Source organism: Argiope bruennichi, chromosome X1 (assembly GCF_947563725.1).
Source record: "Argiope bruennichi chromosome X1, qqArgBrue1.1, whole genome shotgun sequence".
Lineage (NCBI taxonomy): Eukaryota > Metazoa > Arthropoda > Arachnida > Araneae > Araneidae > Argiope > Argiope bruennichi.
The window spans coordinates 117,874,874-117,902,638 of record NC_079162.1 but is presented as its reverse complement, the minus strand read 5'-3'; the positions used below and the strand labels follow the sequence as shown (position 1 = coordinate 117,902,638).

Here is a 27,765-nt window from a genome sequence, read left to right as displayed (position 1 = left end):
GGAACATTTTATACTGAATATCTTCAAAGGTATCTCAAAAACTTTGATGGTAGGTGCAGCATTCAGAAACAAATCATTTTTGCAATAAAGCATGAGGCCGGAAATGTAAAATGACCACTCAAGAGAGCTTCTGGTCTATGAATTAAATAAAAGAAAAAGATACTCCAGATAAAATACAAAACGGCAATTTAATCGAATATAATTCTAAAATAGTACAACAATCCAGATGCATAGATAACAACATTACAAGTCATATACAGCAGGATAAACATAATAATGGCAACAAGATGTACATTGCGAACCTCCGAAATAGTGTACCCCGCTGTTGTGGTGTGGTAATTTGGAGAGGGGGTGCCAGATCAGATGTCGTCCTCGTCATCTGACCGCAGTTCAAAGTTACGAGGTCCGTCCCAAAATAGCCCTAGTGTTGCTTTAAAACGGGACGTTAATATAACTAAACTAAACTGAAATAGTTTGCTTAAAGAACTTGCTTTCTCAGACTATATACTGTTCACATATATTGAAGCTATATACTGTTCCTGTTCACTCTTCCTATGAACAAGCTGCTATGATATTCGGCAATTGTACATTATTATTTCATTAAATCTGTAATGCATATTTTATGTGGTACATCCTGTTGTTTTAGTTAATTCATTAACTAAAACAACAGGATGTTTATCCAGTGTCCATGTTTATCCAGTTTACCGACAATTTGTCGGTAAACTAGACATTCATCAAAGCACCCCAGAAATCCGCAAGAGGGGCTCAAGAGGGGAACGCGCGGCCCGCCTGCCGTCTGGACCGGTCGTGGGACCGTCGCTTTATCGGCAGTACACCAATCATGAATAGGGGGTACCATCCAATTCTTCTTATTTAGGAATTTCGCCTGAGAGAAGAGTTCTAAGTATGTGAGTTCAGCAGAAGATGAAGTCGTTAGGCTGCTTCTCTTCTTTGCAAGCCTATCTGCTATTTCGTTACCAAGTAGAACCACATGAGATGGGGTCCACTGGAAATGAATATCATGTTGGAGTGAAATCAGCTTCAACTTCTGAAGAATAGACAAACTTGCTTTATCTCCAACATAGGTCCAATTGTTAAGGAATTCCATTGAGCTGCGGCTATCAGTAAGAATCCAAAGGTTCTTATAATTATTTTCGTGTAAAATGGTCTTAAGTCCCTCATCGATTGCTAGAAGTTCGCTTCTAAAAACGGAACAGAAGTCTGGATTTCGTTGGCATTGAGAAAAACTAGACTAAGGAGTTACAATATAGATGCCACTACCTGCAGAATTGTCGATTTTGCTGCCATCAGTATACAGTATCAGTATTTTCTTTAGTAATCAGAGGGAATGGTCTCCCTGAAACTTTCTCCCACACTCTCTAATAAAAGGGAATTTGTGTTTTAGAGGCGCTTTTATCCAACCGAAATTAAAATTTAATAAAGAACTACAATTGCAGTCAAAAAATTACATACCAAATTTGATATATTTAAGTCATTGCGTTTTTGAGTTACCGCGTTTACATGCTCCGAAAGTATAGAAACCGACAGGCGTTCACCCCTCATTGGGTTTCGAGTAAAATTTGGTAGGTGCCTACAATATAAATGTTAAATCTGTTTACCAAATTTTATCCATCTAGCTCTCTTTGTTTGAAGTTATCGTATTAACTTATATTCGAACAGTAGGAGAGAAAGACTTTATCTCAATAGATTTTGCTCAAAATTTGATAAAAATCTACAAATATAAAGACCATGTACCAAATTTCATCCGTCTAGCTCAAACGGTTTTTGAGTTATCTTTGTCAAACAGACGAGTGGAAGATGGATAGAAAGATTAGACATTTTCCAAAAATGTTTATTTCAAACTCAGGGAAGTCTAGATTCAGGAAGTCAAACTCAGGGAACTCGAGATTCGTCAAAGTCTCGAGTTCGAATTTTTTGACGATTGCAATACTTTACTCGTATGCTTCGTATTCAAGAAAGTAAAAATGATTTGTTACTGCATGCATCGGCAACTTTTTTTTTACTTTCAGTTCACTAAACATAATTATCACATATTTTTTCAAAAATCTTAATCATTCTAGCATGATTTTAACGCTCGATGGGGTTTAAAAAAAAAAAAAAAAAAAAAAAACGAAACGTGTTTCCGAATAATATTTTATAATAATTATTATAATCCACAAACTTATAAATACCATAATTCATAAACTATGCATTTTTCTATTGCGATGCCTGTCCATAGATGATGGATCTATTTCTTCGTGATGAGGCAAATTTATAATAACTGAAACACTCTCCGACAATCTTAATTATAATTGATTATTGATTATAATCTGTGTTATTTAATGATATTTTCTTTTATAACTCACCCAGCGATCAAAGGATATTAATGATGATGATATTTTTTTCATTAATCTTAATCATTTTCTTAATTATTCTTTCAAGCTCTCGACAGTTTTTTTACACAAAAACAAACAAACAAGCATAAAACCAAGACGCAGCTCTGAATAATATTTTATAATAATTATAAAAATTCACAAGCTTATAAATATCATAATTCATAAACTCGCATTTTTCCATTGCGATGCCTGTCCATAGATGATGGAATTATTTATTTAGCTTCGTGATGAAGCAAATTTACAATAATTAAAGCATCCTCCGATAATCTTTTTTCAAGCTTCAAGCGTATTAATTATTGATATTTTCCTTAATTGTTGTCTCCTTATGATGTTAGTATGATACTTTGTGAGGTTATGTGTGTAAAATTCAATTAACATAAATCAATATTTTTAATCTATCGTATGCGTAAAATAACAGTCGAGTTTCTTAAAAATATATTATTCAAGACGCGATTGTGATTTTAAGGAAGTTTAGAATGTCTTTTGAATTAAAATTATTATATTTATTTATTTATTTTTAATTCATGTTTGAGTTAATCAATTTCTTTCATTGATATTTTAAACAACAAAGACTTACACACCTCTTCAATAGAGAGAAAAATCAATAGTCAATAGCCTTTGTTCTTGAATAAATATATTACAATAGCCATTCAACCTTCAAAAGACAATCCTTTATTTCCTTTTCAGAAGTTGATTTATTATTTTCTGAAAAACAATGTATTGGTGCTATTTTTTATTGCAGGTAAATACAATATTCAGGACAATTGTAAAAATTATAAATATTTATTTTGAAAATAGCGTGTGGCATCAGGGATAAAATATTTTGAAGTTCAGTCCTTGAATTCTATAACTATATATACAGGGTGGTTATAATTAAACTTTTCCTACAAACACCATCCTACAGTGCAAACGGATTGCAACGAAATTTGGTCTATAGACTATACACGAGATGCGCTCACCGAATTTCGTGGAAAAAGTTAGCTCAAAAATACCCACTAGAGGGCGCCTTTTCCCGAAAAACATGAAATTTTGCACAATAAACGACCAAAACGGAATACTGAAACAAAATTAACATTTATTAACTAGTTTCTGATTACCTTGTCATCGAACCACATTAAGTAAAGGCAAGGAAAAAATAACAGTACGCTGCTTGAGAGAAGAAAAAAAAGTTCAGTTTGCAGAAACAAGAACAGATTAGGACGAAATTGCACAAGAGGAGCAGTTGTTAATTGTGTCCAGGACGATGTAGAGAAAGGTGCTCCATGTGGTCACCTTCATTCACCTGCAGAATTTCAAGTCCATGGACAGTGTGTTCAACAGCAGATCGTAACTGATTAGTTGTGATGCTTCGCACAAGAAGTGTTATGGGGTTTCCAGCTTTTCCTGGTTTTTCATTTTATTATTCATAATTCTTGTTCTGGATTATTAATATTGTTTCTGTAATCTGTTTTGGTCTTTTATTGTGTAAATGTTTCTGGAAATTTAATGTTTTTCTGGAAAAGGCGCCCTTTGGTGGACATTTTGGAACTATTTTTTTTTTCTTTCGAAATTCCGTGAGCGCATCTCGTAATATATAAAATTTCGTTGCAATCCGTTCACCCGTTTGCGTTGTAGGATGCTGTTTATAGGGCAAGTTTAATTATAACCACCCTGTATATGCATTGATCATTAAGAATACAATTATGCTATCATATTTCTTAATTTAATGTATGTAATATAACACTTTAATTGCCTTGCAGTGGGACGGTTTTGATTATAAAGAAAATAATGAGCCGACGTCCTGGCATAGGGGTAGCACGTCTTCCCCGAGATATGGCGTCCCGGGTTCGAGTCCCTGTTCGGGCATGCTTGTTCTTCTGTATTCGATCTGTGAGGTGTGTGAATGTGTCCTCCTGTAAAAAGGTGGTGTGCAAGCTAATATGACACGTGAAGTAGCTTAGTCGTACTCTTAGTCCTAATTGGCACTACTGAAAAAACAAACTCTCGAAACAAAAAAATCCACTTGCGGTTCCGTCGAATTCGGAGAGATCTAAACTGTGGAGATTCATCAAAATCTGCAGGGTAAATTTTTGATGATAAAAAACTTCGAACTTGAAAAAGCAATGAAAAAAACACCCTATATACATGCATAAGGCATATGCAACAGTTGTTATAACAAGAAGTTTAATTTTAATTGAGAAATTTGAATTTCACAGACTGAAATACTGAATATCTGCAGAAATCCTGATAATTGCATTATGATGGTAACCAGTTTTAATATCTTTTTTCAAATGATTCCGAAATACGGTCGATGCTACCAAATAAACCTGCTTAAGGTATCCGACTGGGTTGTAAAAATGCTTTTTCCAGAAAAATTTGAATTTTTTTTTCTTCTGAAAATAAAGTCCAATCTTCGTAGATTCTAAAACATACTTTTTTTTTAATAAATATAAAATAGACCTATAGATACAATAGTTTCATTAATACACAACAAATTTTAAAAAATAGGAAACAGTGGTATTTTTAACAGAAAATGAGTGATTTATTTTATTTTTACAGTAAAATTCACCGAAATAATATTGGATATGTTTATATTGATTCTCTACCTACTCAGCCGTAGTTTGTTTATTTTTGACATTTTTGTTAAAAAAGCGTGAAAACTACATTTATTTCCAGAGAATTTGTATGAACTAATTTACAAGTACCATATCTAAGCTCATTTTCTGTGAATATTTCACTGTGATTGATTCACGGAAAATGTGATATCTCAAAATGATTTCAATAACATTTTATGAAATTTAATATGCATGTATCCAAAACCTTGAGGGTGTGATAGACCTAGGATTTTAGGATAGCTTCATTTAGACATGTTTTACCGACACTTTAAGTTAAAAACATAGATACATTTTGCAAAAAAAAAAAAAAAAAAAAACATTAAGGTAACTTCAAATGCTCATAAAACTTTTATTTATTAAAACACTCTTTATCTTGTGGTCTGTTACATTTTATGTAATTTGAGCTATATATTGGTGAAATAAAAATTAATTATTTCCATTATTTTTAATTTACTCGTTTTACCTTTGCTAAATTTTCATTAAATAAGCAATTTTTTTCAAAAACTGAGGACAATGAGTGTATTTTTATTCTTTTAATGGTGACCTTTCAAATCTGTTTTAGCTTTTGGTACAATAAAAAAAAATTATGTATCATTTTTTAAAAATTTTTCCTCGGATACCATAAAAAAATTAGCGAGTTTGGATGATTTTCTTTTTTATTTAACTGTACTATATACAAGTTAAACGCTTTAATTGATTGTAGACGATAATAAATGTTGATCCTCACTATGCCGTGTTCAGAGTTCAAGCTTAGCAGATTGTTTCGGCTGTTTGTTGAGAGTTATGACCTCACACCTCAAGAATTTGAATGATGATAAATTGATAATAACTCTTTTTAACTGCCCAAAATTGTCATCTAAAATAACTGTTTTAAGAAAATGCTGTTAGAATTTTTTTTATAACAGAATAAATTTCTCTCTCTTCGAATTTGACTATCATATACCTATACTATGTTTACAAAGCATATTTAAATAAATGGAATTAATTTCAATTAATTAACAAGAGTTTTCTGTTTTTAAAAATAACAAGTATTAATAAATTTTAAAGTTCTAAAATTATCGCTTTTCATACCTTAACTAAAATTTTACAAATCTGATGAATCTGGTTGTTTTAAATTAGTATAAAAACTGACTAAATCGTTAATAAAAGTACTACAGCTATCAATGAAAAGAAATTTATTAGAAAAGACAACACTCTTTTGAATATAGGCCGGTACTATTTTCTTTTTAAGCATGTTTTGTTAACAACTATTTAATATCTTTTTTGCGAATAATTATAATTTAAGCTAATATAAAATAACATAAAAAAATAAAAAGTGGTTACTAGATATTTATAGATAATTAATGGTCAATATGATGATAGCCTATAGCGGCTTAATATCATTTATAATTTTTAAGAATTGGCAGTAATTTATTTAATAAGAAAGAGAAGACACAAAAGGGCAGTTTTGAAATTGCCCTCTAAAAATGTTGTACATTTCATTTTGATTATCTATTTTATTGTTCTTCAAATGTTAACTTTTCTGGACCTTTGACATATCAAATTCTCTGGTTTGTCTCTCGCGTAGAACTTTGTAATTTTTATATATTTTGAACTTCGGACGTACCAAATTTCCAGATCCATTTTTTGCATATAATTCTCTAATTTTTAAATATTTTACTCTTTGGAGATGCCAAATTCCTTTGGCCTGTATTTTGCATATAATTCCCTATAATGTAATTTAGTTACGGATGTGAAGAAAAAAAATTAGCTTATTTATCCAGTTATGTTGCTCTAAAATCGATACCACTTAGTTCAGTTAGACAAACGTCAGGGAAATTAATCCAGCGGCAAATGCAAGTTAATAAAATTTGTAACGGGAAATAGTCTAACAACTTCGAATACTCTTCCTGTATCTCTGCGCCTCAAATTTCCAATCAGCATGGGTAAACTAGTTCGAGAATCGCTGGCCTTCATTAAATACAATCAGGATTTGAAAATAAATGTATTAAAGCTCTGGTAGTATTTCAGTTTTCTTATATATATATATATATATATATATATATATATATATATATTAAAGGCAGTTTTGATTTCAAACTGTTTCGTTGTACCATATTTACAAAGTCAAATAAAGTTTTCAGGTATGCAAGAAAATGTTTTTTTTTCTGTTTAATTTCCAAAATAACATTTGAATTTAAAACAGGAAAAAAGGAGTATTCTTTTCAGATGAATAAAATCGTATTTTTATAAGATTCTTTTCCGGTAAAAAAAAAAAAAAAAAAAAAGCGCATTGTACTTTCAGGATAATCTTCAATACTAAGATTTTACAAAATCGAGCGATAAAATAAAAGCTAATTTTAAAGTAATGGAGCAGAAACTTTTTAAAGGGATCTTTTTTTCCATGAAATGTTTTTATATGGAACAGAAATTCTTAAATAAATACTGATTCTTTTAACTCTCAATATTCTACTTCATACTGCCAGTTAATAAAACGAACAACATTAGATTCGGAAATTTCCAAAACAGTCTTGAAATAATGTAAATTTTCGATTTTTTTTTTTTTTTTTTTTTTTTTTTTTACTGTAAGTACCCATTTCACTAATTGTTCCAGCTGTGATGTCGGCGTTACTTTACGATGCAAGTTATCGAAAATTACAGTGTGTTAGAACTCATTGATCACGAGATCTGTCAAACAATGCATTTTTATATTTTTGACAACCATCTATTAATATGGATATCTGTTTTTCCAGTTCTTCAACGAACAGCTGTCAGACGTGCCAGATGGTTTGAATGTGCTTTTATGGATTTCTTTCGTGACTTTCATGTACATCTTGTTTTTATGTAGTCAGGTTTTATCGGGATAGTTTTTATGAATTCCTTTTATAAGTGTATAAAAATGTTATACAATAACTAACATTGTTACTTCAGCTTGTAAAATAAGAAATGGAATTGATCTAAGAAAAGGAGCAGAATTTATGAAATATTTTTTCTTCTACATAATCAGTATATGTGAAGTATAATAATAATTATAATAAGAAGGTGATACACATTATTATTATTAATATAAAGTATCACATGTAACAGATTTGTATTCGTTACACTTTTTTTATGTAAATGTTAGTATTAGTGATATCCTTTTATCAATCTTCGAATATACGAATCTCGTCACAACCTTCTAATTAGTGGAATAAATGCTGGATGAAATATAGATTAAATCAGGTTTTTGTTAGATAGACAAAAATTATAATAATGCAAGGAAAAAGAATAATCAGATCATATAAAAGGATATATAAAAAGAAACATTTAAAAAAAATCAACCCGATTTCAATTTTTTCAGTTTAATATGTGCAGAAATAGTTTTTTGAATAACTGTTTCAAAACTGCCATTCAATTTAACAAGAAAAAAAATATGAATATGATGCGGCTTTTAATGCATAATGAATTAAACTTGGATAATAGCACTTTTATTTCAATATTAAAACTTTTTTGTCTAATGAGGATATTGAATGAAGTATGAAAAGGAATTTCGTCTTGAAATCCATATTTAAATTGAATCCAACACATTAAAAGTAGCTGAGGAAGCTAATGATGTCCTAAGTCAACAGCTAGCACAAAATTATGATCAGACATTTCATTTTTCATATCATAATCTGGAATAAGTTATGAAGAAAAATCCCCTTTTGTAAAAAAGTATTTATAAATGTCGTTTTTTTTATGCAACTATCAGCTTAAAAAACTACTCTTCATAAAACCGATCAAATTAAATTCATCATAAAAAATATATTCACTGATTTTTCCGTACACCAACTTAAACATTTATAGCAAAGAGAACAACTTTAATTATGAATTTAAATTTCAAACAGAAACCGTTTATAAAGTGTAATAATCATATGCTTTAGGAAGGAATAAATTTTTAAATAAAAGGCTGTTGAATTGTAAATTGTATTCTAATCCTGAAAGAGATGATATGAGATTTAATAGTATGTACATATGTATAGAATAATCAAAGATTGAACAGTAACGTTTTGTAACATTTTTTATATAAAGCAGAAGATTATTCTATGAAAATATAATAATATTAAATTTCTCTCTTAGTTAATGATTTTTTTTTTTTTGTGATTTAATGACAGTTACTATTTAAACTTTTGCTTTATCAAATCTGTTCTTTTAAATGAAACAAAAAGAGTCAAATGATCGGTGAATTGAAAATTTTTTTTAGCCGTATTTGTAAAAGTTTACATTGTGTTGTATTTTTAAAAAAATCATTTTTAAGAAAAATTCTTCAGAGCGCGCAGACCCTGATTGGAAAAATGGAGAAGATTTAGGAGACTCCAAAGATTTTGATATTGTTTGATTTAGAGCTGAAACTGAATTTCATGTACAATAATGGCGAATCCATTAGAAGTACAGAGCTTCAATCTTCCTTGAGATTATTTCTGAAACTTGACATTTTACTTTTAATTTTCTTTTCGCTAGCAAAATGAAAATGAATTCCTTATGAAAACGAAGAAAAAAAATGCAGTAAAGGAATTAACATGTAGGAGACACACTGGCAGGGGCTGCATGGCAATCTGCTCTCAGAAGTATCAAAATTCGTTCTTTGCGCATCGCGAAGTGACAAATCGGAAAGCAACTTTCTCCCCTTCGAATTTAGCATTGGCTATAATAGATCTCTGCAGTTCTGGTTTGGTGCTCTGCCAAATGTTCTCTCATATCCAAATCTTTCGCTTTCCCTCATTCGTTATTTTAGGGTTACGGTTCTACTTTCCTATTTTTTAAACAGAATCATATTTGTTTAGTATCTATTCGTTTTCTTTTGCTATAAGTCCCTCTCTGAAAACAATTCATTTTTTTAAAAATACCGTTCAAATGTTAAAATTTTTGGCTATTCAAAGGTGAAGATATATTTTTAAAAAATGTACTTCAATTATATTCTTTTGAGAAAATGTATATGCAGCACTGCTCGTTTCTGAGTTTATGTGCCACCATACGCCAACTTTTTTTTTCTTTTTTCAAAAAATTCTATTTTAATTCTGATTATCAGTTAACAGTACTTGCGTACAGTACATTCCAGAGTGCTCAAATCGTGACTATCTGGCTTCCGTACTATCCGGTCTACTTTTCTTTATTGTAATTAATTGAGGAAAGCAAAGCATTGCATTGGCAACATTGCCAAGACATTGGGAGCGGGCGCTTGCTACGATCCTCCTACGCGTCGTGTGGAAAATACCAGTTATGACAGGAAACGAGCAGCGTTCTGCTCGTTGTTCATTGTTTCGTCAGCGTATAAAGGACCTCAATTGTTACCGCTGTTCCTGATCATGACTGCACAGTACATACAGGATTCGTAAATTGTTCTTGGGGTATGATGCTTAATGTTTTAAGTATACCACAGTGAAGTGCACAGAATTCATGTTAAAATGTGAACAGTTTATATCCTTTTACTTATTTTTTCTCTTATAAATTCTTGAAACGTGCAGTGCTGTATATAAATATATATGAACTACCAGTGCAAAGCCTTCTATTTTAACTCGACATGTTACCGGTGACTTCTATGTTTTACCGAGCCGCGGGCACGTTCACATTCTACGTGGCTTGAGATAAATGGAGGGCTTAGTACTCAAAAAAATCTTTGTATTCTGGTATTGGTGGGCAAAGAAATGAGTTCATAGAACTCCGGCTTATGCGGCTTTATTGTTATCCGGACTGTATTGCATTCAATTTTGAGGACAAAATTGAAATCATTAAGAAATAAATGAATTCACTGGAGCTTAATAGCAATAAGTATCTTCATAATATCTTTTCTTTAATTTACCTGATTGGGCTAACAGCTGTTAACTTCATTGCATTATACAATAAAGAAAAATTCTATACATATATAGTTGATGCTCTCCACAGTGGTTCAAATTGCTCATAGATGTTAACTCGAAACAATTTTTCGATACGGAAAATTTTACAATTGGTGGTGCTCAGCTGACGTATAACAATTAAATTCTACATGCAAGACAGGTGAGAATAATGTCAAAAAATTGAAGAAATGAGTAGAAAATTGCAACACAGTTTGTTGGAAAAGTCTTTTGAAAGGAAATGTCACAGTCTTATTTCAATCATTTTAAAAGGTCCCAAATTTTATAGACAACATTGTGAAAGTCACATTAATCGAGTAATAAAATGTGACGACTTTCTGCATATTCTCCAGAATTTTATTACAAAATTACTGTCGCATTCCGACATCCTTAATACCTTTCGCAAGGAAACCCTACCTTTTTGTTTTCTTTGGAAGTTGCAAATCTTACTGTGAAGGAGCAGATACATTTGAATTTCTTGTTGAGAAATGAATAGTTTTTAATTATTTTTGCAATGATTAATAAAGAATATAGTCATTCAAATATAGTATATCCTATTTAATTAACACAGGGCATATGGTGTTTAGCACATTGGCGGAGATATTATAAATGTAAGCCCGAAAACAAATCCTTCAAAAATCTTCTTAAATGCAATTTAGATACTCACAATTAAAAATTATTTATCTAATTATTATCTATTTTTTAATCTATTTAGAGGGTTATCTATTTTGTATAATTTTTTTAAAATTTAATTTCAATTATATTCGATTGAAAATGCTTTTTGCAGCATTGCTGGCTTCTGAGCTAACGAGGAGCCATTACCGTTAATCTGATTTTTTTTTTTCAAAAAGTTTCAATTTAATGCCGGGTTTACACTCGGCCAGTTATAAGACGGCCGGTAGGCAGTTGCATGCGTAGAAAGACTGAAAAATGCTGTTCGGCCGATGGCAAGTAATTGTACCGACGGGACAACAATATGCCGCTGTATTGTATTTTTTTCTTACTGCGCATGCGTGAGTAGAATTTGGCGGTTTTATTGGCGTGAAAAAATTGATCACTTATCATAGATTAATTCCGACATTTCATTTACTCTTTGTTCTTTCTGATGCAAAGTTGTGGGTTTTTTTTTTTTTTTTTTTGCCATCGATTTTATTTGCTATTTTTTTATATTTTTCCAAATTTAGGTATGTTATTCAGTATTTGTCCATCATTTTAATACGATACGCAGTGAAAAAGAAAAACTTAGGGACGCCGAAACGGCAATTTATAGCCAAACATGGAATGCCTGAAATTCTGACAAACATAAATGTCCCTTTCTGCGCATGTGCTGCCTACTGGCCGTTTTATAACTGCCCGAGTGTAAACCCGGCATAATTTTTATAATCTATTAACAAAAATTAAAGAATAAAACAGAAATCGTAAAAGAAGTAAATTGACTCGTAAGAGCTTAATGAATAACAAATTCAAATAAATACGTGACATTTAATATTCAAGCTCTATCTCATTTTTTCATGATTCTGATAATAGCAGCTGATTGTTTCTTTTTCTGACTGCAACTTTAAGTGAATACTATAATTTTTTTTAAAAATAAATGTTACTTTATTTATTTATTCGTTATTTGAATTGTTTTAAGGTGAGATACAAAGATTCTGGAAAGATAAATTGCTGATTAAAATTGAAGAAATTCGCTGTTGCTTAGAAGATATAATTTGGAGGCGTAAACATACAAAACATTTCTCTTTAAAAATTTCGAATATAAAATTCTTTTGAGAGCTAAAAAATGATTTTGATAGTCTTTATTTGTTTTGTATTCTCTTCTTTTTTCATGCATAATACCATTCGTATTCATTTCATGGGACGAGTTATTGTGGCAGCGCAGTTACAAGATAAGCTTAATTACGCATGGCATCTAATATCTAATTTCTATATCCGCTGTTTTCTGCTGTGATTGTGCCCTCACGCCCTTCTATTCTCTAGCAGGATGCCTCATTGTTTCCTGGACTGAACTGGCTCATCACATTGAATATATCTCACATAAGCATGATTTGACTCCATTCTTTATTATATAATTATGAACAGAATTATATTAGAATAATATAATTCTATGTCTATTTTCTTTAAAAAGACAATTTTTACGACCATTTAAAAAAATAAAACCACCGTTTTTACGTCCTTTTTTATAAACACAGTTTTTATGTCCATTTTTTAAAAAACACAGTTTTTACGTTCATTTAAAAAAAAAAACACAGTTTTTACGTTCATTTAAAAAAAAACACACAGTTTTTACGTCCATTTTATAAAAAAACACAGTTTTTAACGTCCATTTTCTTTTAAAACAAAGTTTCTGATACTCTAAATTTATTGCAGAATTTGAGTTTTTTATATGAATATATTAAATATATATAGAGAGAAAAACCACTTCCTCTGATTCTTCTATGTAAACAAAAGCGACTAAATGCATCGTTTTAATTTAAATTGATTCAATAGAGGTTTCAAAATGAATTGATTAACGCAATTTTCATTCCGTTTATAATTGTATATTTATACACGTGTATATTTTGTACATAGTCGGAGGCTCTGGAAGCTTAACATAAAACTCAATTGCAAAATAAATAATTTTTTAGTCTAAATGTTGTAAAACTTAATGCAAATTAACTCTGCAAATTTCGAAATAAAAGGTATTCAAACAATTTTCTTTCTTCTTAACATAATTTACATTATTTAACATGTATATATCCAAGTATGGGGACGTTAGAAAACTCTTAATATAAAAATGAGGCTGCGAAAACTTTTTCCATGAAAATGGGGATCGAATGAAAAAAAGATAAAGATCCTTTTCAGATATGTCATAAGTATACATAAATAACAGTAAAAAAAAGAAATAAGAATAGTTTATAACAAATGATTTTTACTTACATATTAAATTAGTCAGCTAAAACTAAAACATAGCTATGCTTTCGGGCAAAGGAAATATACCAAACCGGATGAGTGAATTAAGATGTCGAAATTCCGTTCTCTTTCTGATTGCCGCTAACCATTCATAGCATTCAATTATGCGTACGTGTTACAGACCATCCAATTACACACCACTTACACGAAACAGATTATTTCCCTCGATTTAAAGCTCTGTGTCTATTAACACGTCTCGATATAGTTGCACCCATTATTTGTTTGAAGTCTGAAGGCAGGATTTAATTACGTCACAGAAAGCCATTTCAGCTGTTGTTTTTATTTTAGCTTTGATTTGCTACTACTTATTTCATTTGTTACTAGAAGACTATTTTCCTTGCATTTTGTGGATTTTTTAAGAATTTATTTCTTTGCTAGCAATTTCTTTTGATGGTATTGGGCAATTTGGAATTACCGTTTTTTATTTATTATATCTCAAATAAAAATTATCCGAAAAAAACAACTCCACCATATTTTTTTAGTAGGTTCGTAATATAAACCTTGTCATAAAAATAAATTTTTCGACTGATGGTCAAATAAAATGCTTCCATTACAAATGAAAACAGGCATTTTACAATATGAAAAAAATATCTAATTAAGAGCATAGGTTGAAGATGTTAGTGACAGTAAATGTAATTATTAATTAGACTAATGATGTAAATTATAATTACACGCACCATCTCCTTGACTTACGGCCTTCCACACTTACCACAGCAAAAACATTTCTAATGAAAAGTAATTTCAGATTTATTTTTTACTGCACGTACAATATAGTACAAATTAGGCATTTTTCATATTAGACACATTAATTATATGCACATCAATCAAATTTTTTTATGAATAATTTTTACGACAATTTTGAATGAAATTAATGTTTAAAAATATAAAATCGTCTTCGATTTGTTGATCGCAATAGGACTATGAGTCTATGAGTCGCTGAATTAGAAAATATTAAGCTAGAACAAATGATTTACAGAAAATGTAGTCCCAAACATTCCTCAGTAGAGTTACAACAATCTGCCTTTAGATAACATGATCACATTTGAATAAATTCATTTGATCATGAGTCAATGTAAATTGTTTATGTTTAAAACGTTGACTGTCGCTCTGAATTTCTCACAATGCAATTCATATGGCCCCGCCGGTCACCGGTGACCCCGACGACAGTCGAGTGTTAAACTGTAGTTGTATACTATAAAAATCTTCTGAAAATATTTCTACTACTGAAGACGAAGGCATCTAGTGTGTTATAACATGCAACATTAGTTATAAAACGATTTACATGTTTTTATTTAGGCTTAATTGCAGTTTTAATGTTAGCTCTACCTGTCGTATTATTTCATTGGTAAATATGCTGTAACATTCCCCCTTTTCCCTTACATGGTTAAAAGCATCCAGAACAGATGTGACGTATCACGCTTACCCATATATAGTTAAATGTATACGGATCTCCAGAAGTGGATCCTTTTCACTAGGATAATCATTGTGTCTGGTCAATTGTTATTATATCCAGGTGTGGGAAAACATATGTGTATCCCGTCGTTTCAAATAGATCCAACATATCTTCAAGGGAGAGGAACGTCAAAACATTCAGATGCTATTTTTTTCCTTTATGAAGAACCGATTAATCACCAGCTACCATGTCCTTAATTGTTAAACCCAAGTGCATTTAGCCGGCGTTAGCTGCGAATTGATTGTAATTGACAAGTACTCAAGAGGCAGTCAGCCACAAAAATCGTTCCTTAACAAACACTCACTCGATCAGGTTTAGATTATTGAGGAAGTGTTGCTGAGCAGCTTTGGGTGATAGGGATCTCAAGTTCAGCAATGGGAAACCGGAGGCAGGTATCTGATGAAAATAGAATGCGTTTTTATTTATTTTCTTTCCAGAGAAAAGAACACAGAAATGCTCCATTATATATAATAAGCTTCTCATTTTAGCTTTCCTTAGTAAACATACAAAATATATTTTTAAAAATATTTATATATAAATTCAGATATTTTTCTCAGAGATTGAAAAGATTTAATAGAAGAGAAAATAAAAATTTCAGACTTAAAAAAGTTCAATTTTTTTGTAGAAATACTAATTTTTGCTTTCTCATATGCGAATGAATAAAGTGAAGATATTATAATCGTCAAAAAATTCGAACCCGAGATTTTGACGAATCTTCACGTTTCAGACCTCCTTGAATTTGAAACACACATTTTTGGTATTATATCTGTCTGTCACTCTGTCTATCTGTTTACTAGCTCGATAACTCAAAAACGTCTTGAATTAGACAAATGAAATTGGCATATGACCTTTACGACAAATTTGTCAATTTTTATCAAATTTTGAAAGAAATCCATTTTGAGGTAATCTATCTGTCCAGTTATCTTAATACAACTCAATACGATGTCAACAAAACAAAAAGAGCAAGTTAGATGAAATTTGGCATACCGATTTACCATCTAGAGAATAGATTCGCTTTAAATTTTGAACCAAATCCGATTAGAAATTGACCGTTTATCGATCTGTACTTTAACATGCGTGCGAAAGCGTTAACTCGAATCGCAGTGACTTAAATAAATGAAATTTGGTACGTTATTATGTGGCTACAATTGTGTCAAAATTTAGTTTCAGGAAAGACTGAATGTTCGTACATTTATATTCGATTTTTTGGTACTTGTATAAGAAATCGCCAAAGATTGCACGCTAATGGACTCTTTAGTAACCGTAATTTGCCAATTTCAATGGCTTGAGACTAATAATACACAAATACTAGTTTCCTACGCTATACTATGAAGCACACATTTTCATGTGCCTGGCTCTGAAAATAAAAATCTGAGCACTCGTGATGTTCACGGCCTTGCTCCTGATTCACACTTTTTTGTGGTATGGGGAAGGGAATAGCATCTTTGAAGAGAGTATGTGGGAATATTTCGGGGGGGGGGGCTAATCCCACTGATTCTTTGTTATAGATTCCTGTTAAAAGAAGTAGTTATTTCTAGAATTATAGAAGTTTATTATAGAAGTAGTAGAAGGCTGGTTATTTTAATTACTGCTGATTTATCCTAGCATTTAAAAACACAGAAAATGTCTACCATGCACAGTGTATTTCAATTCCATATTTAATATTAAACCTCAAATTAATTTCTTGAACGGTAACAGAAAAATATTACATTAAGGGAACAGAAATCTTTACAAATGCCTCGCCCTTATAACTGAGTATGATCATAATTTTCAGACATCCCTCTACGTTAAAAATCGATTTTCAGCCCAAATTTATAAAATGTTTTATTATTTTATTTGAAAGTTTCATACTTTCTAGTTTACAAAACTGTTTTCATTTTATTTCTACGACATCTAGAAAGAAAACTAATACCTTTTTATGTAAACGACGAAATCTGAAAACGAAACTGGAAGTTCCTTTAAACTAATCGGAAGTGGAACAATTGGGAGGGATTTAATAACATTTTCAACCATATAATTGAATATTAATTTAAATTTTTTGTTTATTATAATTATTTTTGTTTATTTATTATCTTTAATGTCTACATATTCATCCGTTTATAAGCTTAGACACAAGTCTGGGAGAGAAAGGAAAGCTGACAGAAAATTTCATTGATAAACTTCAAAATTGCTATGGGATGCCCAAAAGAAACAACATAAAGAATATTCAATGCAAAACACTGTATTGGCAGCTTTATTTCACATCTTTGCTCTATTAAATCTCAACCATTGCATGGACAAAGGACAATGACAGTGGGTGCTAGTTTCAACGTGCACTTGCCAACGGTATAAAATACCAAGATAAATCCAAAAGATCATCAGAAGTCATTATGAATATATTAAAAACTGCATATATCAAATTATGTACAAGGCAGTTATAATTAAACTTCTCATATACACAACACCCTACAATTCAAACGGATGAACGGATTGCAACGAAATTTGATCTATAGACTATACACGAGATGCCCTCACGGAATTTCGAAAAAAAAAAAAAATGTCCACTAGAGGGTGTTTTTACTGGAAAAACATTAAATTTAACACAATAAACGACCAAAACGGAATACAGAAACAATATTAACATTTATTAACTAGTTTCACATCACCTTGTCTTCGAACCACATTAAGTAAAGGTAAGGAAAAAATAACAGTACGTTGTTTAAACAGTTGTTGTTAGAAAAAAACAAGTTCAGTTTGTAGAAACAAGAACAGATTAGGACGAAATTGCACAAGAGGAGCAGTTGTTAATCGTGTCCAGGACGATGTAGGGAAAGGTGCTCCATGTGGCCACCCTCATTCATCTGCAGAATTTCAATTTGATGGACAATGTGTTGAACAGCTGATCGTAACTGATTAGTTGAGATGCTTCGCACATGAAGTGTTATGGAGTTTCCAGCTTTTCCCTATTTTTTACTTTATTACTCCTAATTCTTGTTCTGGATTGTTAATATTGTTTCTGTAATCCGTTTTGGCATTTTATTGTATTAAATTTAATGTTTTTCTGGAAAAAGCGCCATCTGGTGGACATTTCGAAACTTTTTTTTTTTTTTTTTTTTGAAATTCCGTGAGTGCATCTCTTGTATAGTCTATATATAAAATTTCGTTGCTATCCGTTCACCCGTTTGCGTTGTAGGATGCTGTTTATAGGGGAAGTTTAATTATAACCTCCCTGTATATGATCGGGAACTTCTAAAAGGTATTTATAAGAGTAAGCATTGCATAATGCAAATGATGGGCTCATTTGTAAATAAATGAGCCCATCATTTGTAAATGATGGGCTCATTTCTAAGGAAGGTTTGCGAAATTGCAAATTCAGACAACAGTGTAAAAGGGCTGTTATACAACTTAACAAAGGCTTTAGTGGTTTTAAAGTTATATTTTCAGAGTTAAATACGTCAAAAATGTAAAGAAAACTATATGCACAGAACTGCTAACGAATTATTGTTTTTGATCAGGAGCGAGTAAAAAAAATCGAAGTATCCCTTCGTTACCTGTATTAAAATTGATCCAGAAATAAATAAATAAATAAATGAACTTAAGAGAGTAAAATCACCCAAGTGAAGAGGAAATATGTTGAAATGTATAAATACGATGAATTTTAAGTAAATTAGTGCATTACTTTATATAAAAAAAATTATGTATTTTTTTACTTTAAATGGTTTTTCTCAAAATTGATAACAAAAGATTCCCATATCCATGACATAATTTTTAAAATTATTTATATGCTACAACTTAGTATGTTGATATTACATATCATTCTCTGAGAATTGTACAAGAAAATCACAAATGTATCACAATTCTGAATTTTATAGCCCGTTATTGAGTTGACAGTTGTGAAAATATTAAAAATATTCTATATTATTCCCTTTAAAAATTAAAAAAATATTTTTGATAATTTTTATCATATAATAGTACATTCTGTAGGTAAGCGTGTTTAAAATATCCTAAAATTCTTTATTTGCAATTTTATCGTTTTAATTTTATTTTAATGCGTTACAGGTTTTTGTGAATTTTTATTAAATTTTACTATATAATGTAACTTTCTAAAATATCTGTGATAACAATTTTTATTTCTTAAATTGAAGTTTTCATGCAATAAAGATCACAGCATGTTATTACAATATTTATTTTAATTATATTTATCAAAATGATTTCCCAAAATATGTGGATACCTTAACTTTTCAAATCTAATACCAGAAGTTCTAATTGTAAAATTATATTGAAGAAAGTTGCTTAATTTGGGCTGTTGCCTAGATTGAACCATTATGAAACTATATTCTAAAACCAATTCTATTAAATATTTGAGTCGCAAAGCAAGTAACATTTATAGCAACAATGTAAATGCAGTTTGTGGGGTCTGTTTTATGAGAAAGCATTATATAACTGCAACTACAAAACGAGTGTTTATAATTAGATACCGTCAATTAAATTTCCTAACAAAAGACTGGTAGATCTTATCCTATATTGAAATAAGAACCAAAATATGTTATTGCATCCTGAGAAATGAACTTTGTTTGGTTAAAATTTATTAAGATATTTATATTAAAACAATTTAAAGATGAGTTTAGACCTTTTTTTTTCTCCTTTAATTATAAAAGTTGCTCTGAATGGATCCCAAATAATTCTCTAAAATAGAATAATTAATAATAATAGTTATAGTTACTGGTAATCCTCATAAATTGGAACTGGAATTATCTAAAGAAACAAAAAAAAAAAACACTATAAAGGAACATTAAAAATAACAGATGTTAGTTCAAAAGGGACGAAAATACGCTAGTGGTTTTGTATCACAAACGAGAAAATAAAATTAAAAAAAAAAAAAAAAAAAAAACGAGTTGATGCATAAAATGTCATATTGGGTTCATTCATTACGTGGTAGTGTGAATTTGTGAACTTTTTTTACTTTAACCGTATTGAAAGAAATTTGTGGTCTAATTTCGGAAGCTAGCTTCTTTGATTCAACCAATGACATAGTTTTATATTCTTTAAAGCATATTTCTTTAAAAAATAAATTACAATATTTTGAAAATAAATAAATAATATTTTTTTTTGTTTAAAATTACTTAACATTAAAAAATGTTTGGGGAGTCAAAGTAACTTAACCCTGAGACAATTTCTTCCATTAATAAAAATTAAAAAATAATAATAAAGAAGTTTGAATTTATATTGCTTGCTTCGTTTTAATAACGAAAGTCGAACATATTTTAAATCTTCTTTCTCCTAATATTCATTATATTATTAAAAGTAGTAAAAATAACATTCAAAGTTTTCTTTCCTTTCTCAAAATTCAGTCACAAAATTTCCGGCACTATAAAAGATGAAATGTTTATTTTAATATACCTAATTTTCATTTTTTATTTTCATATGCAGATTGCAAAGTGAAAGCAAATGAATGTTTAAAATAAATTATTAAGTCTAAGCACAGTTTGAGAACAAGTATTTCCTGCTTTGCTTTATCTGTTTGAAAAATTGTATAAAGTAACTTGCAGATTGCATAGCTATCTTGTAGATTTTTTTATAATTTATAATATTCAAGTATCATCCGAGCTGATATCTAACATGATATTTAGATGACTGATGCTTTCAATTTTTCTTTCGTGTAAGCTTAGATAAGATTGTACTCACTCTAAATACCATTAAATGATAAGATTTTCGTCATACCTACCAATATTATCGTCAAAACATAACAGTAGCGATAATAGCTTTCAGTTTAAAACTTCAGTTAGTCAATCAGATCTAGGCATAAAATTCAGAACTAACTACCATTTTATGAAATTTGTATTCACATCGAAAACGATAACCAAGTACGTATAAACCTACAGCTCTATATCAAAATGCAACATTTGAACAACGGACTATTCAGAATGTAATAATTAATACTATGGGAAAGCTATGTTAAACAATTTTTATGTTGAAAAAATGTAACTCCAAACGCTGTTTTAAATGCATAACTGCATCCTATTTTCATAATGCATAACTGCGTTCAGTTGTCCTTATTTAAATTCGGGATTGTAAATTTTTAGCAATTTTTTCATATATAAAAATGTAAGCTTCTTAAATTTAATTAATATTTGCATGAAGAATATGATATTGAAATCGTACAAACTACAAACGAAAAGAAAATTTTGATAGTGTAAGCAATGAGTTATAAAAAAATAAGAATAGATTGCATTAAAGGTGCATGAAATTCTCAAAATTAAATCCGTAGTGGTAGAGAGTTTCCATTGTTTAAGAATATAAACTATTAAAAATCGAAATTTCGTCAGAAGATAAATGTTATGCGTGTGAAAATATATTCACAGATAATCGAATTCTTGAGTTTCTGAATCTCATTTATTTCTGAAAAAGGAAAACAATAAATAAATAACTTAAAATAATTTAAAACGTGTTATCGAATCTGAAATACATGATGAACTAAAAATATTTTTATCTTTCAAATAAAAAAATAACTGAAACAAAGGGCTAATTTCGATTGAATAAGTAATACAAGAAACAGCAAAAGATTGTATTAATGATGCATAAAATTCTTAAAGGCAGAACAATCATTAAATGCGTGAATAATTTTTTTTTTCCTTTATGGAAGAATTTAAACAATAAAACTTGAAAGTTCATTAGAAGAGCAATATTTCTCATGAGAAATTTTCGAGTAAGTGTACAAATAATTAAAAAAATAAAAATTTATGACCAAATTTAAAATGTGCTGAAAGCTAACAAAAAAAATCGTTTTCGCAGATAAAGAAATAATAATTAAAAAAAACTGAACAAACTCGCCTGACTATGTATAGCTTTCTTTTAAGCATGTAATAAAATTGCTTTTATAAGCTTTCAAGTTGAACTATCAGCTCTAGCTTAGCCTCTTAGAACGATGCTTCAATGAACATTTATTTTCTGATACCAGCGAAAACCGGTCGCTGTGACCTCTGTTTTGAAATGGTGGGCCTCTTTCACCTAATCCAGCTGCTCATATCATTCCCCTATTTGTTACTTTCATAGCGTACTTGCCCTCATTGTTATAAAAGACCGACCGTTGCATCGGGTCAACGTTCAATTTATATTATGGATCTCTACTTTTTCTTTGATGTTCTTTTACTATGAAACCTAAAAAGCAGATAGAAAACGAAGCAGTGGAAATTCATAGTTATTTTTTCGAATAGAATGCATTTAAACAAAACAGACCTTTGAGTATTTTGACTTGCAAAACATGTATTTAATTCTTTTATAATATAAATATTTAAACGTATCTCGTAGCTGTAATGCAAATGACAATACTTACTTCTATATATAATTTCTTTATTTGACAATTTATTCTTTACCACAAATATTTGAATTTGACACAGCGGAACTTGTCTAATTCGAAGTTCTGAAGAACCACAATAAAAATTGGATTTATCCGAAAATTCGAATCAAGAAAAACCGGGTCTAAAAATGAGCACATCAAAAAAAGAACATTTTTTAACTTCAGATGGCAACAAGGATTTCCTTTAAAACTTCACAGTTTTAATAAATAATGATTAAAAAATAAAAATTTTACAAAGCAACAACAATAAACAATAATGATATCAATTATTACTAAAGTTTTTTTAACAAGTTTATTGGTAATAACTGTTATTAAATTTTTTAAGAAGTTCAGTGATAATAATTATCACTAAAGATTTTTAACAATTTTAAAAATTATAATTACAATAAGCAAGAAAGTAATCTTGATAAACTGTACACAACAATTTCAATATAACACTTTCACAGAAAAAAAACTGAAAAATAAACAGAACACTTGACATCTAAGGGGTTCAGAATTATTAAAAGATGAAAGAAAAAAAATGTCTCTTTGATTGAATACTTATACAGTAGTAAAGTCTTCAAATGAATTAAGGGTCTTAAAAATTATTCACAGACGATTACTGAGGAAACACGGTATGAAATATTTAACTAGAGAAAAAAAAATCTGAAATAAAAAGCAGAAAGCGTTAAGAAGAAACTTTTAATTTTGAATTCGAATTAAACAAAATAAATTTGAATCATGAAGGTTATTTTAACGAAATGTAAAGTGGGAATTCAAGGAAACAATGAAAATTCGAACTCGAAATTAAAAAACTCGAATTATCCTAATATCACAGTATCTTAATATTAGTTTAAGATTTATTTTACATGGTCTGAGCGCATCAAAAGAAAATGACAGGATTTTTGAGGGTTTCCGAATAAATGAGCCACGAAAATAGAAAAACCATAAGAGGAATAAAATGTTGTAAAAAAAAAATCAAATTTTAAAGGATTTTTTAATTTGAAATCTAGAATAGTTGCATTGATTAATACAACTAATATAAAGTTCTAATATCGGTTTTTGTGTTCCGTATCTATTAACTTATATCGCAACCGAATGGAATAAAATAAGATAAAACGTGAGATTTTCCTCTACTAATAAAAGAAAAAAAACTTTAAACTTATGAATTTTTAATGAATATTCTGGATACAAATGATCAAAACTGAAAATATATAATAACTTGAAATTATTTTTAAAAAAACCCAAAAAACAAAGACTAATTAAAGAAAATAAAATGGCTGTTTATTAAGACAAGTGTCTGTATTTTTCATAATACAATTTTATAACCTCTACAGAGACAAATTATTCAAGATAAATAAATTTTTTTTCGTTTAATTGTATTTCACTTGCATTATCTGTACATTCTTTCAGTAAGGAAACAGAGGAACTCATTTGTGTGAATTTCTTTCAACAAATTTAAATTTTTTTTCATTTAAAATAATTTCAATTAAAAAAAATCTAAGCGTGCGCTTTTTTGTCTGTGACCTTGCAGAGGCTAAATACGCCTTTGCAACCTTCTCTTACTAAAAATACGCAATATATTTGGTAATTTTAATGCCGAGTGTTCTTGCGAAAGAACTTCTGAATCCCTGTTATGTCTACACGTGTTTTCGAATAATTAATCTTCTGTTTCTCTCCCAAAAGATTCCATGTGAAGAAACTCTACGGTGTTTCAACTTTTTGAACATCTGCCAAAGTAACAGGCATCTATTTACAGTAACACAGCCCAGCTTTCACTCAAACACTGACCTCATTCAATGAGTAAATGTTGTGTGTGAAATTGTGTTTGTAACGTAATTTTTCTCTCTTTACTTTGGCTTCACGATATGTTTGAAAAACAGTAAAATCGTCATGATTAATGCGGAAAATAACGACATGGATTTCTTCAGGAGACGAGGTTTCCTTACTCTGGACTCTACTTCTCGAACGGTGATTTGGGTGGTGGAAAATTATCATTCAGTTTTGGCATCGGAACATTCTATATGCAGTAATACTTTTCGAGTTCCTACCCTCTCAAATTTCTTATTTTATATGTCTCTATCTCTCAATGAAGATTTATATTCCTTAAATGTGATAAGAACTGTTAAAAATTCATTTACGTTCTTGAGGACCAACACGAACTCCGTCATTAAAGTAAGCCTTATTCTTACAGACACACTAAATCGGATCTCAAATGAGTTTATGATGACAAAAGACAATGTATCTGCTCCTATAAATTTCAGCAAGAAAGTAAATTCTGAAAAGTCCATAAGCGAAGTGAATTTGGAGGTAAGATGCACGATGACAGTAACTGATTTTGAAAGTTTTCAAATTTGTCAAAAAAAGGAAATGATTCAAAAATTTGAAAAAACTTATGTTCCTTCTCTATCGACAGCTGAATTGAGAAGCCACTTAGAAGTGATACTAGAGGGTGAGAAGGACAATCATGTGACGATATGTGCTCAAGGAGAAGTTTTTCAAGTACATCGGACTATGCTGTGTTCCAGTTCATCAGTCTTTGCGGCTATGTTCAAGCATGACACTTCGGAAAGAACTACCAATCGAATTGAAATTACTGACGTATCTGTTGAAACCGTTGGAGAAATGCTTTCATTTATGTATTTTGGTAGCACAAGTAAGCTTTGCCCTCAGACGGCTGTAGATGTTTATGCGGCGGCAGATAAATATGATATAATGAGGTTGAAAAAGAAATGCTCAGATTTTTTAATCAGTAACTTATCTAAAGAAACAGTACTCGATATTATGATTTTGGCCGACCGACATGGTGATGAAGAGTTGAAAGAATCAACAGTAAAATTTTTAGTGAATAGTGCAGCTGATATTATAGAATCAGACGAGTTCCTTTTGTTTATAGAAAATGAAACTGAGTTAGTCAGGTGCATTATTTTACATATGTTGAAGAATACTTCAAAATAATTTTTATAATATCATATTTTGCACAATCCTTTATTTATAAATGCATTTGAAATCTACATTTTGCCGACGATGTAAACTCAATTTACTGCCCAGACTATTTAGATCTTGAAAACCATCTAAAAAGAACTTTTCTTTTTTTTAAGCTTATCAGATAGTTTTCGCTGATATTAAGTAAAATTAATCAATTTTTTTATATTAATAAAAATTATTAAAATTTACGAATAAACAAAACAATAAAGAAATGAATTTATTGTATGTCAAATGAATTCTATTTCACAATGACAATTTTTTGATAGAAATGAAACAGGTAAGTGTTAAAATTAATACTTACTCGATGCATTAACTTTAGAAATATTATATTTACTGAACAAAGTTGAAGTACTAATAAAAGTTTTCAATGTTTCAATGACAGAAAAGGTATTAAAAGAAAGTTGACTTAATAGTGCATATTAAAGAAATGCCTTTGGATAAGGTTATCGAATGATTTCTATAAAAGGAATTTGTTGGTAACATTTTTGAAGTATATTTCTTTTTCGGCATGTAATATTTTTTAATCTTTCTCATATATTTGTATTTAATCTATTTTACATTTAATTTCTTACTTGAAAATTTGGGAATTATATGTAAATAAAAATGTTATATTTCCTAATATCTGTAAAATAATTAGCTTCTTAAATTAACATAAATGGTTGCGTATATTTTATATTTTATAATCGTATCGTATATTTTATAATCGTAATCGTATATTTTATAATAATATTTGTTTAGATTATGATTCATTAACATTAACCTTTGAATACGAATAATTTATTCTAAGCTGTGCGATAATGTGGTATCCTAGTTCTGTTTGGAGAAGTTGAATTCAAAAATAATTAAATACGATCTCCTGAATCTTAAGAAAACCTTTTCACGTAAAAATGGTTCCATTAAAAATATTTAAATGTAACATTTTTTACATTTGCTTCACTTTTTCTCTCTAAATACCCATGAAAGGATATAGATTAGTAAAATAAATATGTAGGTAAATTATCTGAAGAATTTTCTACATATTTCAGGCAACGGATCTACATATTTACTATCAACTGCATAAATATTGGACTCAGATGCTATATCATAGTTAGATAAGAATTTCTCTTTTCTTGGAGCTTCAATTACTATAAAAGTTATTTTTTATTACAAGTATAATTTTTTAATTATCTATAAATCAATATTCTTTAATTTCTGTGAAAATGAAATGCAATGTTTTTGCATGCGATCGAATCTTCATTTCTATGAATTCGTGAATCTTGAAATAATTGTTTGTTTGGTCAAAATTTGCTCAAAAGATGAATCTCTAAAATAAAAATCTGTGGTAAAAAAAAAAAGACAAACTGTGCATAAAAAAATTCCTAATTTATGAATAATAATGAAATAATTAGCAATTTTGTTTTGTTTTTTAAGAAGTGCAATTAAATTTTCTACAGATCTCTTTCATATTTCTTTTTCCAGATCAACTAAATTTAATAAAAAATTTCTATTATTTAATGAAGAGAGCAGTACAATGGAAAAATATTGCTGGTATATATATAATTTATTGCCATTTGAAATTGTTGTAAATTGAAAGCAACAAGATGTATTAAAAACTGTAACCCTAAATTCCCTGCAGTAACAGTTTAAATATCTTGTTTCAAGTAAAGTAACAATTATAATAAAATTTTACACTTCGGTAAATGCATAGCATACCAGATTTCTGTAAAATTACTGTCAGCAACATAAAATTAAAAAATAAAATGAATACAATCAGAGTTTTAATTAAAATGCTAATTGTATTTTTTATTCGAAATTCCAGCCCTTAAGTTTTGATTGTAGATTATAAAATTTAAATTTTAAATTCAAAATTCCTTCGACGAATTCATTGGGTACTCTTACTTTAACTGATATTGTGAAACAATAGTTTATATCAATAACGTTTATATGAATCTGTCCATTATTATTATTATTTTATAATGTTATCAAAATTGCTTAAGGTCGGGAAAGAAAAAAGAAAATTAATGAAGTCAAACTATTTTTGCGAAGACCTGAGAATAAGAATTAAGTAAAACATAAAAATTCAGCGCAATTGAAATAAATTTTTATAGCTAAGCATTTATTATCAACATCAACTTCTTTTTCTTTTACAAACCGCTTGGTTTGTAAAAGAAAACGTGTATGAGAAAAACGTGTATGAAAATATCTGCTGGCAACCGAGCGATGTTAATAGTACTGTTAATATGCATTCAAGTATAAATATTTT

At 29.5% G+C, this 27,765-nt stretch overlaps 2 protein-coding genes across 4 annotated transcripts in view; one reads left to right on the top strand and one right to left on the bottom strand.

The window, feature by feature from the left end:
* LOC129958675 (5-aminolevulinate synthase, non-specific, mitochondrial-like) overlaps positions 1-13,751 on the bottom strand; it is a 61,140-nt gene extending 47,389 nt beyond the window's left edge. Inside the window, exon 1 of the mRNA XM_056071315.1 lies at positions 13,735-13,751. The gene's annotated coding sequence lies outside the window, so the exon portion shown is untranslated. The remainder of the gene's footprint in view (positions 1-13,734) is intronic.
* A 7,259-nt stretch (positions 13,752-21,010) lies between these two features.
* LOC129958830 (speckle-type POZ protein-like) lies at positions 21,011-26,143 on the top strand. 3 transcript variants are annotated; one of them, XM_056071530.1, is made up of 2 exons: positions 21,011-21,063; positions 24,730-26,142. In XM_056071530.1, the coding sequence occupies exon 2, from the start codon at positions 24,759-24,761 to the stop codon at positions 25,491-25,493; it is 735 nt and encodes a 244-aa protein (XP_055927505.1). In that variant the 5' UTR covers positions 21,011-21,063; positions 24,730-24,758; the 3' UTR covers positions 25,494-26,142. The 3 variants fall into 3 exon arrangements, with proteins under 3 accessions (XP_055927505.1, XP_055927504.1, XP_055927506.1); XM_056071529.1 differs by lacking the exon at positions 21,011-21,063 and adding an exon at positions 24,326-24,564 and having other exon boundaries at positions 24,730-26,143; XM_056071531.1 differs by lacking the exon at positions 21,011-21,063 and having other exon boundaries at positions 24,326-24,845; positions 24,952-26,136.
* Positions 26,144-27,765: the final 1,622 nt, after the last annotated feature.